The sequence below is a fragment of the Prinia subflava genome, chromosome 2, assembly GCF_021018805.1.
Source record: "Prinia subflava isolate CZ2003 ecotype Zambia chromosome 2, Cam_Psub_1.2, whole genome shotgun sequence".
In the NCBI taxonomy this organism is placed as follows: Eukaryota; Metazoa; Chordata; class Aves; order Passeriformes; family Cisticolidae; genus Prinia; species Prinia subflava.
Window position 1 is genome coordinate 93,583,873 of NC_086248.1, and position 13,763 is coordinate 93,597,635.

General features: G+C 36.2%; 1 protein-coding gene across 1 annotated transcript in view; it reads right to left on the reverse strand.

Annotated features, from left to right (window-relative positions):
* Positions 1–13,763, reverse strand: part of USH2A (usherin) — a 372,599-nt gene that overhangs the window by 233,156 nt on the left and 125,680 nt on the right. The window contains exons 22-26 of the mRNA XM_063391039.1: positions 11,786–11,916; positions 5,910–6,036; positions 5,411–5,512; positions 3,907–4,095; positions 3,277–3,407 (exon numbers count right to left, since the gene is read on the reverse strand). Coding sequence (XP_063247109.1) covers positions 3,277–3,407; positions 3,907–4,095; positions 5,411–5,512; positions 5,910–6,036; positions 11,786–11,916 — 680 coding nt within the window. The remainder of the gene's footprint in view (positions 1–3,276; positions 3,408–3,906; positions 4,096–5,410; positions 5,513–5,909; positions 6,037–11,785; positions 11,917–13,763) is intronic.

Sequence of the window (13,763 nt, forward strand, 5' to 3'; positions counted from 1 at the left end):
TCCTGCTTTTAGCAGAGATTTGGAATAAATTACTCCAAAACGTCCTTTCAACTTAAATGATTTTGTGGTTCTGGATTGCACTTCTCTGCAGGAGCCAGTCCCTGCCTCACTCAATCTGCTTATAAACATGATTTTGAACATGAAAGGAATATCCAGAGATAGCTCTGAGATAGGATAGGGACTGCATTAGAGGCTGAATGGCACTTTGCTAAACCTGCCATACAAAACAGTCTCAGCCAATGTAGAACTAGAAGAGTGATTATGGCTTTAGCTCCTTTGAATTGCAAAGTCTTCCTGAAATTCAGAAATATCAGCAGAGACAAGCAATGGACTTCAAAAAACTTGTCAAGGACAGGCAGTCTTTGAGTCCTTTGAAAGAAAAAGTACATGGCACTTCTGCTGATGTGCAGCAAATCATTCCAGTTCAAAATCTAGCCCAGTTCAGACATGCCAGCCAAAGAGCAGAGGCCCAAACACAGACCCCTCAATAGCCTCCTCACAGTCAGTCACTCTAGTGGAAAGGAAATGAGAATCTCTTCGTGACACCTAACAGAGAAATCACTGGTAACCAACAGGAATATCACCCTCATAAGCCTCATGTGAGTACCAGTCACTTCTTTGTAAGATTTTCCAATTAAAGTTCTCAAAAATTCACATCCCTCCTTAGCTCCATCACAGGTAACACTTTCATCTTGCAGACATGTTATTTCACTTCATGCAGCTATTGAAAAGTGTAACTCTTTGGAAAAAGTTCTTGCAGGACTTTTTCTTAGTTGCAGCTTTGCAGAACCAAATCATCAGTTCCAATGTCTCAGGAGCCAGGTACCAGTATTGCATAGAAATCTGATAGTGCTTTTGCTGCTGTTGAAGTGGTCAGCATCAAAATCAGTCATGCAAACTTTATCAGCAGTTGCAAAATCTTTCCATCACATAAACTCATGAGGAATCCCATGCCAGAGAGAGCTAGTGGGTCATACTGGTATAGCTGGTCACAGTTTGCTTGTAATCATTATGCCTGGATCCAAAGATAATCAGCTTGACCTTGCTGGCTTGAGTTAATTCTCAGGGCATGGAAGTCACGGAAGAAGTGACCTTTATGCACAGCACCTCTCCAGGACATAATTTTGTTCTTGGGCAGAAGACAAGAAGGCATCTTTGGCTGTTTGGTAACAGTCCAGCCGTGTGTGTAGCTATAGTCATTCCCAAACTATAAAGCTAATAAGAGAGCTGTGGCCTATGCAAAGGGAAGGGTCAGGAGTACCTGGCACTCAGGATAAGTGGTATAGCTCATAATCTGTTCTGCTGTGCAAGTGTGTCCTGACCAAAGCTCCTAACAAAGACATCGTAGCTCATGCGCAACAAGCTACACCCCTCATTTTCACTTTCTATTAACCTCTTCTTGTGAGATCAAGTGCACAGAAAAGCCTTCTGTCATCATTATCTATGTGCAAAACACAAAGCTGAGAGACTTGGAAAAGCATGCACACACTCATCCTCTCTAAAATTCCTTGTCTTGGAGGAATGTTGGAGGTGTTGAGGAGATGGAGGTTATGGAGATGTTGAGGTCATAATTAAAGTAGGATAAAATAAATTTGCCTGACTTAGGACAAATGCTAAGAAAATTATCCAATTTTCAGAGCGGAAAATATTACAAATATAAAATTGCCAAGAATCTGGAAGTTTGAAAAGAAAAGGAAATTATTTTATCTAGCTACTTTGTTCTTTTGACTCCACTCTCAATTTAATAAGTCTTCATTTATAGTCAGAATCTATTTTCTCATATTTCTGGTAGTCTTACACAGAGTGGGAGGGGAAACAAGATTCACTTACTACCAGAACCTCCAGAAGAACCCTGTGAATACTCTTCACATAAATAGTGTCCCTGTGCTGTGAATTACACACATACAACTCTTTTTTTAGGGTGGGACGATAGCATACATGTAACATCTTATCCTATTAGCTCATGATCTTGGTCATTACTTGTGGGCAAAATTAAAGTGATAACTGTAATTAGCAAGACTTGCTAGAGAAAGTGATGATAATTTTTAACTAAGGCTGCTTTAAAAAGAAGCAGCAGTCAGGTCTAGCAGAATTCAAAGCCCAGGAAAAATCATCTGCTGGAAAAGCCAGTAGTATAAAAAGTAAATATGGAGTAAGTTATAATTGACCTGAAAAGGAGAAAAATATATTTATATGGTTTAGGTCAGAAGTTTAAAAGAGAAGGCCCATTAGACATAATGCCACACAATAAAACAGGTTGTGACATGACAGCCATTAGCAAAACAGCTGCATAATAATAAATAAATAAATTAAATTCAATAAAAGTGCAGAAAGAGCAGATTGGGTCGTAAAGAATAACAACACTCTCAAAAATCTCTAAAAATAAATTATTGCTTTGTGGACCATCAGAAAATTTTTTTTTTTCCCGTGTAATTCTTTGTAATACCAGCTAGTTGGTGCAAGTACTAACTATATTTGACTCACTAAGCAGTGGTAACCACAGTCAAATTACACTCAAAATCCTTGGGAAAGAAAAGTATGAAAATCCAGAGCCACAGAGCTTATTAAAGAATTTGAAAAACTAAGCCAGCACATTAAAACTTAAACAAAATACTGGAAACTGTAGAACCACAAATAGTTCTGAGCATAAATAGTCTTTTTTAATGGACAGCAAAAGAAAGGTTCATAGACACTACGTCACAAATTTGCCTAACACAGGATTTGTGCAGCTTCCTCTATGGTGCTGGGAAAATGGTGACAGAGAGGAGATGGTATTAAGCTAGAACTAACTGATTTCTATCTGTTTCAAATCAAAAGGAAAAAAATGAAATTTTAAAAAAAAAATATATCCTAAAGAGAAAGCTTTATCAGGAGATCAGACAATTTCCATCACAACCTTTTTGATTTACAATTTAATGGATTTTGCTTTAATATGAGAACTGGGAAAACGGGTAAACTCTGCTTTCCTAGAAATGAAGTAAAAGCTTTTGAATCATGTCTTTTATTCTCTTTTCTGATCACTTCTAATCCAGTTAAGACAAAAATCCTGCTTTTCATGTATTGATATCTTTCTTATTTATGATATAAATAAAACTAGTAACTTAACATCTGTTCAAGTATTTTTCTCCATTATGATGTGCTGTGCAAAGCATTTCAAAGCTAGTGAAACATGAAAATAACTTATAGTTTGAAATTTCTTTCAGTGTTAGTTTGGCTTTTGTGCAAAAAAACTTACAGGTCATATCTGAACATAGTTAATTGTATTTTTGAACTTACTGCAAGGTAATCTGGGCCATCTTTATTGTAAACAAACAAAAGTAATCCATTCAGTTGATCTGTTCTGAATTTGAATGAGATCTCAAATTCCAGTCCACCACTGAAAACACCTGAATGCAGCTCCAGGAACCCTTGAAAGAAGGTGAATGCATGCATAAGTTAATCAAATAAGTAAATAGGTTCAAGAAATGAAAACTAAAAATCTAAGTGTTACTTTCTACTGTGACATAAAGAACTCAGATTTCAAGATTATAGTGTACAACTTTATCACTCAGCTTTGAGGACAGTTATCAATGATGTACTACAAGAAACCAAATCAGTACAAGATCCTATATTTTTTACCTGCCTTTTCTTTTGTTGATACCCTATGGCATCTTTTATGTTCTTACAAAAGTGAAAATTCCCCTTTCATGCACACATCAAATCTGCATATAGTTACAGTACCTCTACCTGCCATTCCTTTTTCATGCAGTAATCTTCTGTCAACCAAGAGATACAATTTTAAAACAACAAAAATAATCCCATACAGCTAAAGCTGCCTCCAAACGCAGATCACTGCAATACTTCTGATACAATCACCTTCTCTACTTCAGGAACATATTTGGATAGAGCAACAGCACAGCAAACTACCTCTGCCAAGAAAATGGGCCCCTTTTGAGAGCCCAATGGGGCATCCTTCCCAAGCATGATAGACATTGTTTTGCTCTTCAGCATTCTGCCAGTTCAAAGATTCCCAGTTTTCATCAGGAGTATGCACTTTTTTCAGAAATATGTCACTGAGGCACCCGACAAATCCTTTCTGGACTATCTTCTTCATCCCTGCAAAAAATGAAAAGTTTTTTTTTAGTCAATCCTCTGCAACTAAACATAGGAAATAATTTATATGTTCTAGACATGCTGTCCCTATCATATATGTCCATGTGTGCATAAAATCCAGCTACCAACCACTTCATAAAGTTAGCCTCCAAGCTAAATGTGATTTCTGAATGGATCTAATCACTAAAGACAACATCTACTGCTATGCAGCTGAAAAATATTAAACTTTTTGAGATTTTGCATACAGGTACTTTTTAATTAACAGCATAAACCTACTCTGTGAAGATCAAAAAAAGGTTTTTTTAAACAAAACACTAATTCTGAAGAAAGGTATGCATGTGCTGAGTAGAAAGAAATAGTGTTGCAAAAACGGAGGCAGAGAAATATATATTTAGAAGCTTCATCAGGAAGTTTTTCTTTCCTTGCTTGTATAAAACAAAAAACCTAAAACAATAATACGTGGCTGCTATCCCTTTTTATTTACTGGGGCCAAAAATTTTGAGCAGGTTTTGTAAGTGGCCTCCTCTTAAACAGTATTTTGTAGTCAGTCTCATTTTGAATATGCAGCTGAGTTTTTTGAGAGAGGCCTCCTGGGTTACTTAGTGAACCAATGTTTCAGAAGAACAGATGCATGTATTTCTGGGTTTAGTGCAGAGAAAAAAAAGAAGGAAAGAGGGAGTTGAACTCTAGTGTACCCCACACCAAGTTATCAACCAGATTTCATATCAGAGGCAGAAACACAAACTCAGTAAATAATTTGGCTTCCAGATTTATATGAAAAACCCAAAATTGTGGATATGAATTCACTAAGAGCTGCTGATTGTATACTTGTGTAGACAGTCACCTCCGTCATCTGAGGGCAGTTTACACTTGGCATATATAATAAATTTATGTATGAAAACTTATGTGTATTGATTCTTCGAGATGTCAGATAGGATCCAGCTCCACATAAATTCTGTATTTGTAAAACACAGGTCTACTCATCCACCTCTGAGCTCAATGCAACAACCTCTGAAGGATACTAACACCAAAAAAGGCCAGTATATTGTATCCCTGCACTGAACTGGTATGCATACCCAGGATCTAATAAAGCTAATAAAAGCAATTTACATGGGTATTTTGGAATGAATTTGGGAATCTGTATGTAAAACATAACCGTAATTTTCACACTCATACCAATTCTGTGTATAAAATTCATTAAAATGTATACAGACTTCATAAGATGATTTAATGCTGATGAAATCAGCTACACAGACATTTCAGTCTATCCCAAAAGATCAAATTTGAGAAACTGTACAGACTTATTTATCATACTTACCTTCATCCTTTCTTACAATAGTATAATCCTGTGGAAGTCCTCCAACAAAAACTCCTGTGTTCTCTCCAATAATGGTACTGCCACTAGTTGCTAAGGAAGAACCTGAACAAAATAGTTCTTTATTCACATATTTAATGCTTTCAACAGATCTTCAACTCAATAACAAAAGATTGGTATTTTATAAAGAGGCTAATGTGACAGAACATCCTAAGATTTTCCTAATACATATCCAGGAAATATTTACTTGCTCTATTTGACAGATCTATTTGACAACAGGAGATTAACACAATTATAGATTCGCAAGTACAAAAAGACACTTAGTATTCAATTATCAAAGATTCACAGTGGACAGATCCCTTAGATGAGCAGACAAAACAGTGATGACAAAACAGTCAGAAAACTGAGTGAACTTTTTTCCTGTATGGGTGAATACAGGTAGTAAAAAAGCAAGTGAGCAACAGCCTTAGTAGTACCAAAGTTATTTAAATGAATTGATTACCTGTGTACTGCCCATCCACTGTGATGTTTCCCAGTGCTTGAATTCTTGTAGCAATTATGTGGTGCCAACTGTTATCATTATACACTTTTCCACCATCATTAGTCGGAGTGACTGCTACTGCAGATCCCTTTTTATTAACAGAATAATCTGATTTAGAATATTTTGAAGGTAACATTTAGAATAATATCTTACTATTTTATGACAATTTTTAGCATATAAAATCTAAAAATAAATACAGCAGTCCTATGTTTAGCTTTCTTTGGACTGCTGAATGACGTTTAGGACTTGTTTAACATTCTAAATTTAACCACTAAATTTAACCTTCTCAAATTATAAATGAAGGCTCAAGGATCCAGTTTTGTGTCTATTAAAAATAGAAAATCCTGTGTAGTTCCCCTGATAAAGACAAGGATGAGACACAAATTACTGAGGGTCATGTAACTCAGATCTTTTTCATTTTGTTTTTTTTTAATTATATCTCTATTTAACTACTTCAAGGATTGCTGTGGCTGTGAAGTTTGATGGCCACGGTTCAGTGTGCCATCCATGGAGAGAAGCTGCATATCAGGATTGTTATTTGCAGCACCTGTCCACATGAAGGGATCCAAAAACGGGGTGCATGTGTAGCACAGCAGATGCATGTTCTCTCCTTGTTAACCTGGTATCAAAAGGACTAAAATTTCTAGGTGAGTGCCATACATTTACTGGGGGAAAAGGTCATACCAAGAGGTGCAGGAAAACAAAACAAAGCAAAAAAACCCTCAAAACAAAACTTCAAACAAAAAAACCCAACCAAATAAACAAACCAAACTAAACAAGAAAAGCCCCAAAAGGTAACTACTGAGGTTTCTTTTATGTTACAAGGGATGCTTGTAAACATATATTTAAGTTTAATGAGAAATCTTACCTGGTTTTAATAAAACTAAACAAAAAAAAGATTTGAAGGGGTGAATTTAAGGACATCTGTCAAAAATACAGAGAAATCTTTTCTGAATTGTTCAGTAAGAGGAGTGTAAAAGAAGCAGTTACCAAACTAAATCTCAAGAATGTAAAGAACCAAACAAAAATCACATAAATTAATATAATGATGTAATAAAAATAAAATTAATATATTTCAAAAATTTTCTTGGTATTTATATCCAAATAATCACCTAACTTCTTAATAATTCCCATAATGTTGCCTCAGGACTTTATATCATTCTTGAACTATCTGTGAATTCAAAGTTACTCTGTTGAATTCACAAAACAGAATTGTCCTGTACAGCAGGCAACTACTGATAGAAAAACATTTCTTTATATAGGTACTGTGCTATATTAAAGAATCTCAATGACTGCAGTTACTTTATAGCTTCAAAAAACAATTTCCAAAAAACTTGGCTCCTTATAATTTGGGGGCCCAGCTTGTAACTTTACAGCAGCAAGCCAGATAGTCCAACAGGTTTTTTTTCAGATCCTGTGGTATCCTTTTTGGTTGGAGGATCTTAGAATTAGGCACATGGAGAAAAACCATTGACAGAAACAACCGTATTTTAATTAACACTAAACCCCTCTTATTTAAATTTAGTATTCCGCCTTTAGTGATATTCATCCATTAGAAACTGCATTTTGGCACACAGACTTACGAACCTTGAATACTTTTTACATTTGGAATGGGAGACTGTGTATCCTACGTATTAAAATACATATGTGAAGTGCACATATGAACACATAAAGAAAAAATTATTCCCTGTGATTGTTTACAGCACGTTTCTAGCTCCACTGAGCCAATGCCCTGGTAGTGAGGAGGTTTGGAGAGCAGTCCCTCTGCCCCATAATAAGAATACAAAGCTATATATCCTTACATACTAATGGCACTTTCTCATATACTATTTTTTATTGTCTTCTCTCCTATTTCAACATTTTAATATTTTACAAACACACACATTTCATTATGGTAGTTTAATAATTAAAACCAGAACTGGTGTCATGCCCAATTAATGTGCCCTGGTAGCATGCCCATTAGTTTTTCCATTAGTGAATTCAACAATACTAATGGGATTACTAGCATGGGATGCTAATTGGGCGTGACATAAGAAACTGGCTTACTTCTTAGCATACCCTTGCTAATGATGAAATTAATGAGCATTTTATTAAATGCTGTCTCATCAAAGTGTACTTAGTTAGCGTTAAAATTGTTACAAACGATGCTGCATTCTAAAGATCAGGTGCCAGAATAAGTGGTTCTTCATATTATGTTTGGTGACAGACTAGAGCATTAACAGTTTTATACATCAGAAACCAGATTTATTTGTAGCCAATCCAATCTGGGACCACACAAGCATATGTGCTAACCTGTGCTTAATTCAGAGGGGAGGGAAGGGAGCAGACAAAAAAAGACAGTGTTTATAGTTCAGCATGTGCTGCATTGGAGAGGCCTCTTTACACTTTTTCCACAACTACTGGAGTCACTCTGGGATCACATCCAAACAGCCTGCTGCAAGATGGCTTACCATGGATTTTGGAAATCAAATATTTTGAAATCTGGATTGTTTTGCTATGGCATACAATAAGCCTTACTATATGGTTGCTGTCAGTAATAACTGAGTAACTATAAATGGTTCTGTCATACTGATGCTTACATTGAAAACACAGAGAACCATCAGAAGTATGACTCTTCAGAGGTACTGTCTCAAGTGCCAAAGTTTGAATACAACAACACTTTTCTCAGTCAAATTCTATCAATGACCAAACTCTGCTACTAAGAAGGTGAACAAGTACTGAAGTTTTGCCAGTGCCAAGGAGCAAGGTCTAGTTGGGACTCAGAGCCAGGTATTGTCCATCTTCCTTTTTTTGTGGAATAACAGCTCACCTTTGGAGTGTACCTAAAAATTTGGCCTCTCCATGACAAGAACAACCAATAGGACAACACTCACAAGGAAAGTATCTGGTATCCCTTCTTTCTGCTGTAAAAATTAGTAAATGGATCATCTTCTAAAATGGAAGAGCTGGATACAATTCCCTCCATCCTGTGAGAAAAATCTCAATGTTTTCTCCTCAGACTGTCCTAATAACTTAGGAAAAAAAGGTGCTCTACCTTGGATTTATATTTCCAGTATCACTGATTTAACTTGGTATAAAATATTCAGTGCTTCCCCAAGAAAAAAAAAAGAAATGACCTGTAGCCACTGAAAGATAACCATAAATTTAGCTGGAGTTGATTTTGCAATTTAGGTGTAGATGTAAAGATATCATGAAAAGAAAAAAATCCACAGACAGCTGAAATTTTACAGGCACTCTGAGTTTGGAGGAAGATCTACGGAAAATTTTGATTATTCCAAAAAGACTAAGGAAGACATTTGTTTGCAAAAATCCTCATGCTTCCTGGACCATGAGTAGAAACCTGCAAAGAACGGCAGTAAAACAATTAGGAAGGAAAAAAGAGCAGTTGCACAGCACAAAAGGGAGACAAAAGGGATGGTGAGACAACAGCCAGATGAATGGTGGTGTACATGGAGCTCAGAGAAGAATGAATGGACACGAAGAAAAGGATTTGAAATTAACACTTAGCGAAGGAAGAAGTGAGGCTGCTGAAGGCTCCCCACCAGGAGGACTTGGCAGGACTATCCCCAGAGCAGACACAACAAAGAGAAAACGCGCTGCTGCTCACCAGCAAAGATTCAGCCCAGCATCCTGAAAGGGACTAAGGGTACAAATAATTAACCTGCGACAGGTCACAGCTGGAAGGGAGCACAGAATATTACACCACACTGCTACAGATAAAAAGCTGCAGAGAAACAATTGCCATCAAAAAGAATGTTTGGAATTTCTCAGAGAAGAGCACAAAGGAAGGGCCATAAAGGTTTACTGTATATGCCATGACTATAGTTAGAGAAAACAATGCCTATTACCTGGCTAAGACACCATGTGATGTCAATAAGAAGTAATTAAAGCATTTGCACACTAATGAAGACTGTGATGCACAAATGAGAGATGAAGAAATGCTGCTACAGTACAGGATATCTGACACTGTAGGATAGGAATAGCAAATCATGGCAAAAGGATAAAAGAAACAAACTATGACAAAAACATAGAAACAAAGGTAATGACAGTAAGGTAGCACAGCACAATATGGATACAGAAGACTGAAAGCTTTTGATAACTCAGTTTTCAGAGGTAAAAGATTTTGAAGAGGTTTCTACACAAAACACTTTGATGTAGGCCACTGTACTCTACTTCTGAATCTGAGAATGTACAGGAATATCTTCCACATTTTTAATGAGAAATTAGAGAGCATTAGATTTCAAGATAGTAAATCAGCTGTTAAGACCTACACCGTTCCTGGATGCCTTGAATGACAGATTTGCTTTTTCTTTAAACAGCAGCTGAAGCACTGAAGCAGCACCATAAGCTATTTTATAAGAGGAAAAATCATCATTGAAGTGATGATTCTAAAAATCAGCATGGAAGAGAGTTGCCTGATTCAAATGAAACACGAAAATAAACAAAGATACATTCATAAACAAGTAACCTGTTAAAATTCAAGACAGTAACTGTTGAAAATATTACATGAACTGAGAAGCTCTAAGGACTGAATATGAGACCTGCTGGGGGTTCTTACATTTAAAAGACAGGTAAAAAAGAAGGCAAAAAAATTAAAGCCCCAAAGAAGCCACTCTTCCATCTCTTCCCCTTCCCCAGACACGGTGGATCCAAACAAATAAAATATCTTCTAGAGAATGATCTAAAGAATCTGACACAAAGCTACTTTAGAAGAAGCAAATCTGCTAGAAGGTCTAGAAATACTATTTAAAGCATTAAAATGTCAGTTGAAAGACGTCCACTCCAATTAACTAGCAAACAATAACAAAAATCTAAATAAACCTCAGAATATCTTGCAAAGGAAATAAAACTTTCAGTTAAAAGAAGGTATAGGTGTAAGAGAGAAAACAGAATTAGTCCCTATTAAAATGTGCATGAGGACAACATTAACAACATTAAGCTTGGTCCCAGAAACTGAAGTACACAATAAGATAAAGCCTGTGTGTAAATGCAGTAGAATTCATAGAAATTAACATATTGGGCTTAGAAGCAGATTTAATATTTTTTAGCATAGGGATCACATGCAAGCCAGCCTCTGTGCAGCACCTTGCTTTTTCGATAGGTGCTCCAAAGCTTAAGGGGATTTTCACTACGGCAGAGCACTTCCACATGGTCACAGGGTGACTGTGGCAGAGCTCAGGAGGCAAAGGTTAGCAGTGGGTTAGAAAATCAGATAAGTATTTACAGTTTCTTGCATATTTATGAATTATAGGTGAGGCCATAATGTTTTTTAATTCCATAAAGAGATCCAGTTTTGGGCTGCACAGAAAACACAAAACACTCAAACAGAAATGCAAGGCATGTGGCCTTATTTTTATTTTGTTGATACTTCCCTCATTAATTATGTTTTTGCATAATGGTGACATGATGATCTATGTAGGAAAACACAGTCTCAAGATGTGAGGCTTAACAATAATTTACTAACATCATATAAACTTAGTAAGTAATTCAAAACTTAGTTCTGCACAACTTCGAAATCTTGGTAGTTTAAGCTTTAGTGGTGTTTAGTGGCACTGACAAAATACCCAACCTATAAAAATGGAAAAAAAAAAAAAAAAAGTCTTATATTTTGGCATACATAACAACAAAAAGAGCAATGATTTAGTGTTTTGGTTTTTCTCTCCTCAAAATCTCTAGTTACCTAAGGGTTCTGAGAAGTAAGTTAGCTTGTATCAATTAAAGTCAAGAAACAAACAAACAAAAACACCTCCCCCCAAAAAACAACCAAGGACAAGCATGTAAAAAGGAAAAGGTAAATGATGGAAGCTATTTTTATAGGCTCCTGTCTTTTGCTGTACCTGTGGATCAAAAAGAAAGTAGGGACGCCCACTCCTCAGCTGCAGTGCGATGTACTCCTCCTGACTGCCAGGTGATGCGGAGAAAAAAATCAAACCATCGGGCTCCTGCGTTCTAAATCTCACTTTAATACCTGGTTAGAAAAACAGCAAGTGGATGGTTAACGCCAGAAGTGGTTCTTGGAGGTTATAACAAAATTTAGGAATAAAATATCTTAAAACAGCAGCAACAGTGCAAAGCAAAATCATGGAAGTTCTATTCACCTAACACCCTTGCTAGACATTGCAGGAGAAATTTTACTAATCCAGACTGAGGCAGCCCTTGAGAGAAAATTCTGTGAGCCTTGTTCATCTGTAAAAAAGCCACGCAGTTGTGACTAATGTTGTTTAGTAACTTCTTTCTTAAGAAAATGTAATTCAGATATTAATATACTATTCTAATAGTTGATGGTTTGCATTTGGATTTTCACTGGTCACTTAACATTTCTGTAGGTAAGGCAGAAATGAGGTTTCTGCATGCAAGGATTTCCATGAAGGACAGTAGGGTTTTGCTTCCAAAAGATATATGTATGTGTTCATATGTATATTTGTACATCTATTCTTTTATAAACATCACATCTTAGTGCACAAGGAACCCCTGTAAAAGAAGTTAGTTTTCCAACAAAAATTGGAAATATCCAAAGGAATAATGGATGAACTAAGAACCTTCCAGATCATTATCAATAGTCCTCCATTTAGTTTCTGATAAAATCCCTGAGTAGATGGTAGAGCCATGCCTTTCTTGCACCAATTTTTTTGCAAAGGGAAATAAAAAGGCAATAAGAGCAACACCTACCTATTCTATACACTTCCATGACATTTCAGTGTAAGGTGCTTTTAGAGAGTAAGGTAAGTTAATGGGTTTTACCCAACTCTATCAAACTGTCCAGTATTTTCCCTATTTTATGTCAGGCATAAAACAATAAAAAAATAAAGTTTTTATTGTAGAGAGCACCTATATTAAAAAAAAAAATCATAATTCTGACACACATTCAAATTAGATTATGCTTGTTAATTACCTATACCTGCAAGAAACATCCTTTGGCCTCCACCTAATCACATACAATGTTTTTATGTAAATCACATGATGCAGTCACACACACAAAGCATTCACAAGGCAGTGAAAATCAGTCCTGCTATTAAAACACCTGCAAAAAGCAGTTGCACACAGGTAACCCCTGCACATAGAAAAACCTCAGCCAGCAATGTCCCTAGTTAAGGAAAAGCCTAGCTTGGCCTGGCTCAGAAATGAACACTTGCACTACTGTGAGGTTCCAGGTACTTCCAGCTGCAGTATCTGCTGGAGAGGCTGGGACTGATGGCCTCCAATCCCAGCAGTGGAGAGCACAGCTAATTTAAAAAGCTGCCAGTGTTTTTATGAAGCTGCCAAAAGACATTTCTGAAGACCAGAGGATCCCTCCTCACACCTAATTCAGAAGGGCAAACACAAATAAAATAATTGAGTTTCTACAAAAATACCATTCTTGGATAATATTGTGTTAGAAAATATAAATTAAATGGTTCATAGCAGTAAAATTGTAGTAATTACAGAAGTTTTCAATTTTTATGCAGAAGCTTTCATTGTCTTTGGATATTGGAGAGTCCTGCTTGCAGAGCAGCTACAGCTTTTCAGAAATTATTGATGAGTCAGTAACCATTATTTTCTTCTAAATTCATTTATCACCTATTAAAGAACCGAGAGAAGGACTCCATCCCTTTAAGTTCAAGGATCTTTGGAATTTCTCATGAGATAACAAAGTTCAATATTAATAATTTCCCACATTTCTAGAAGTAATTACAAGAGAGAAATCGAATATTAAGAAAACTTCTGCCCCACAGACAATATTTTCACTGCATGATAAAAAACTTGTGAAATCAATATTTTTCACAAGAACACAGTAATTAATGCTGGACCTTATGGTCAACACAAAGCATGTCCAGA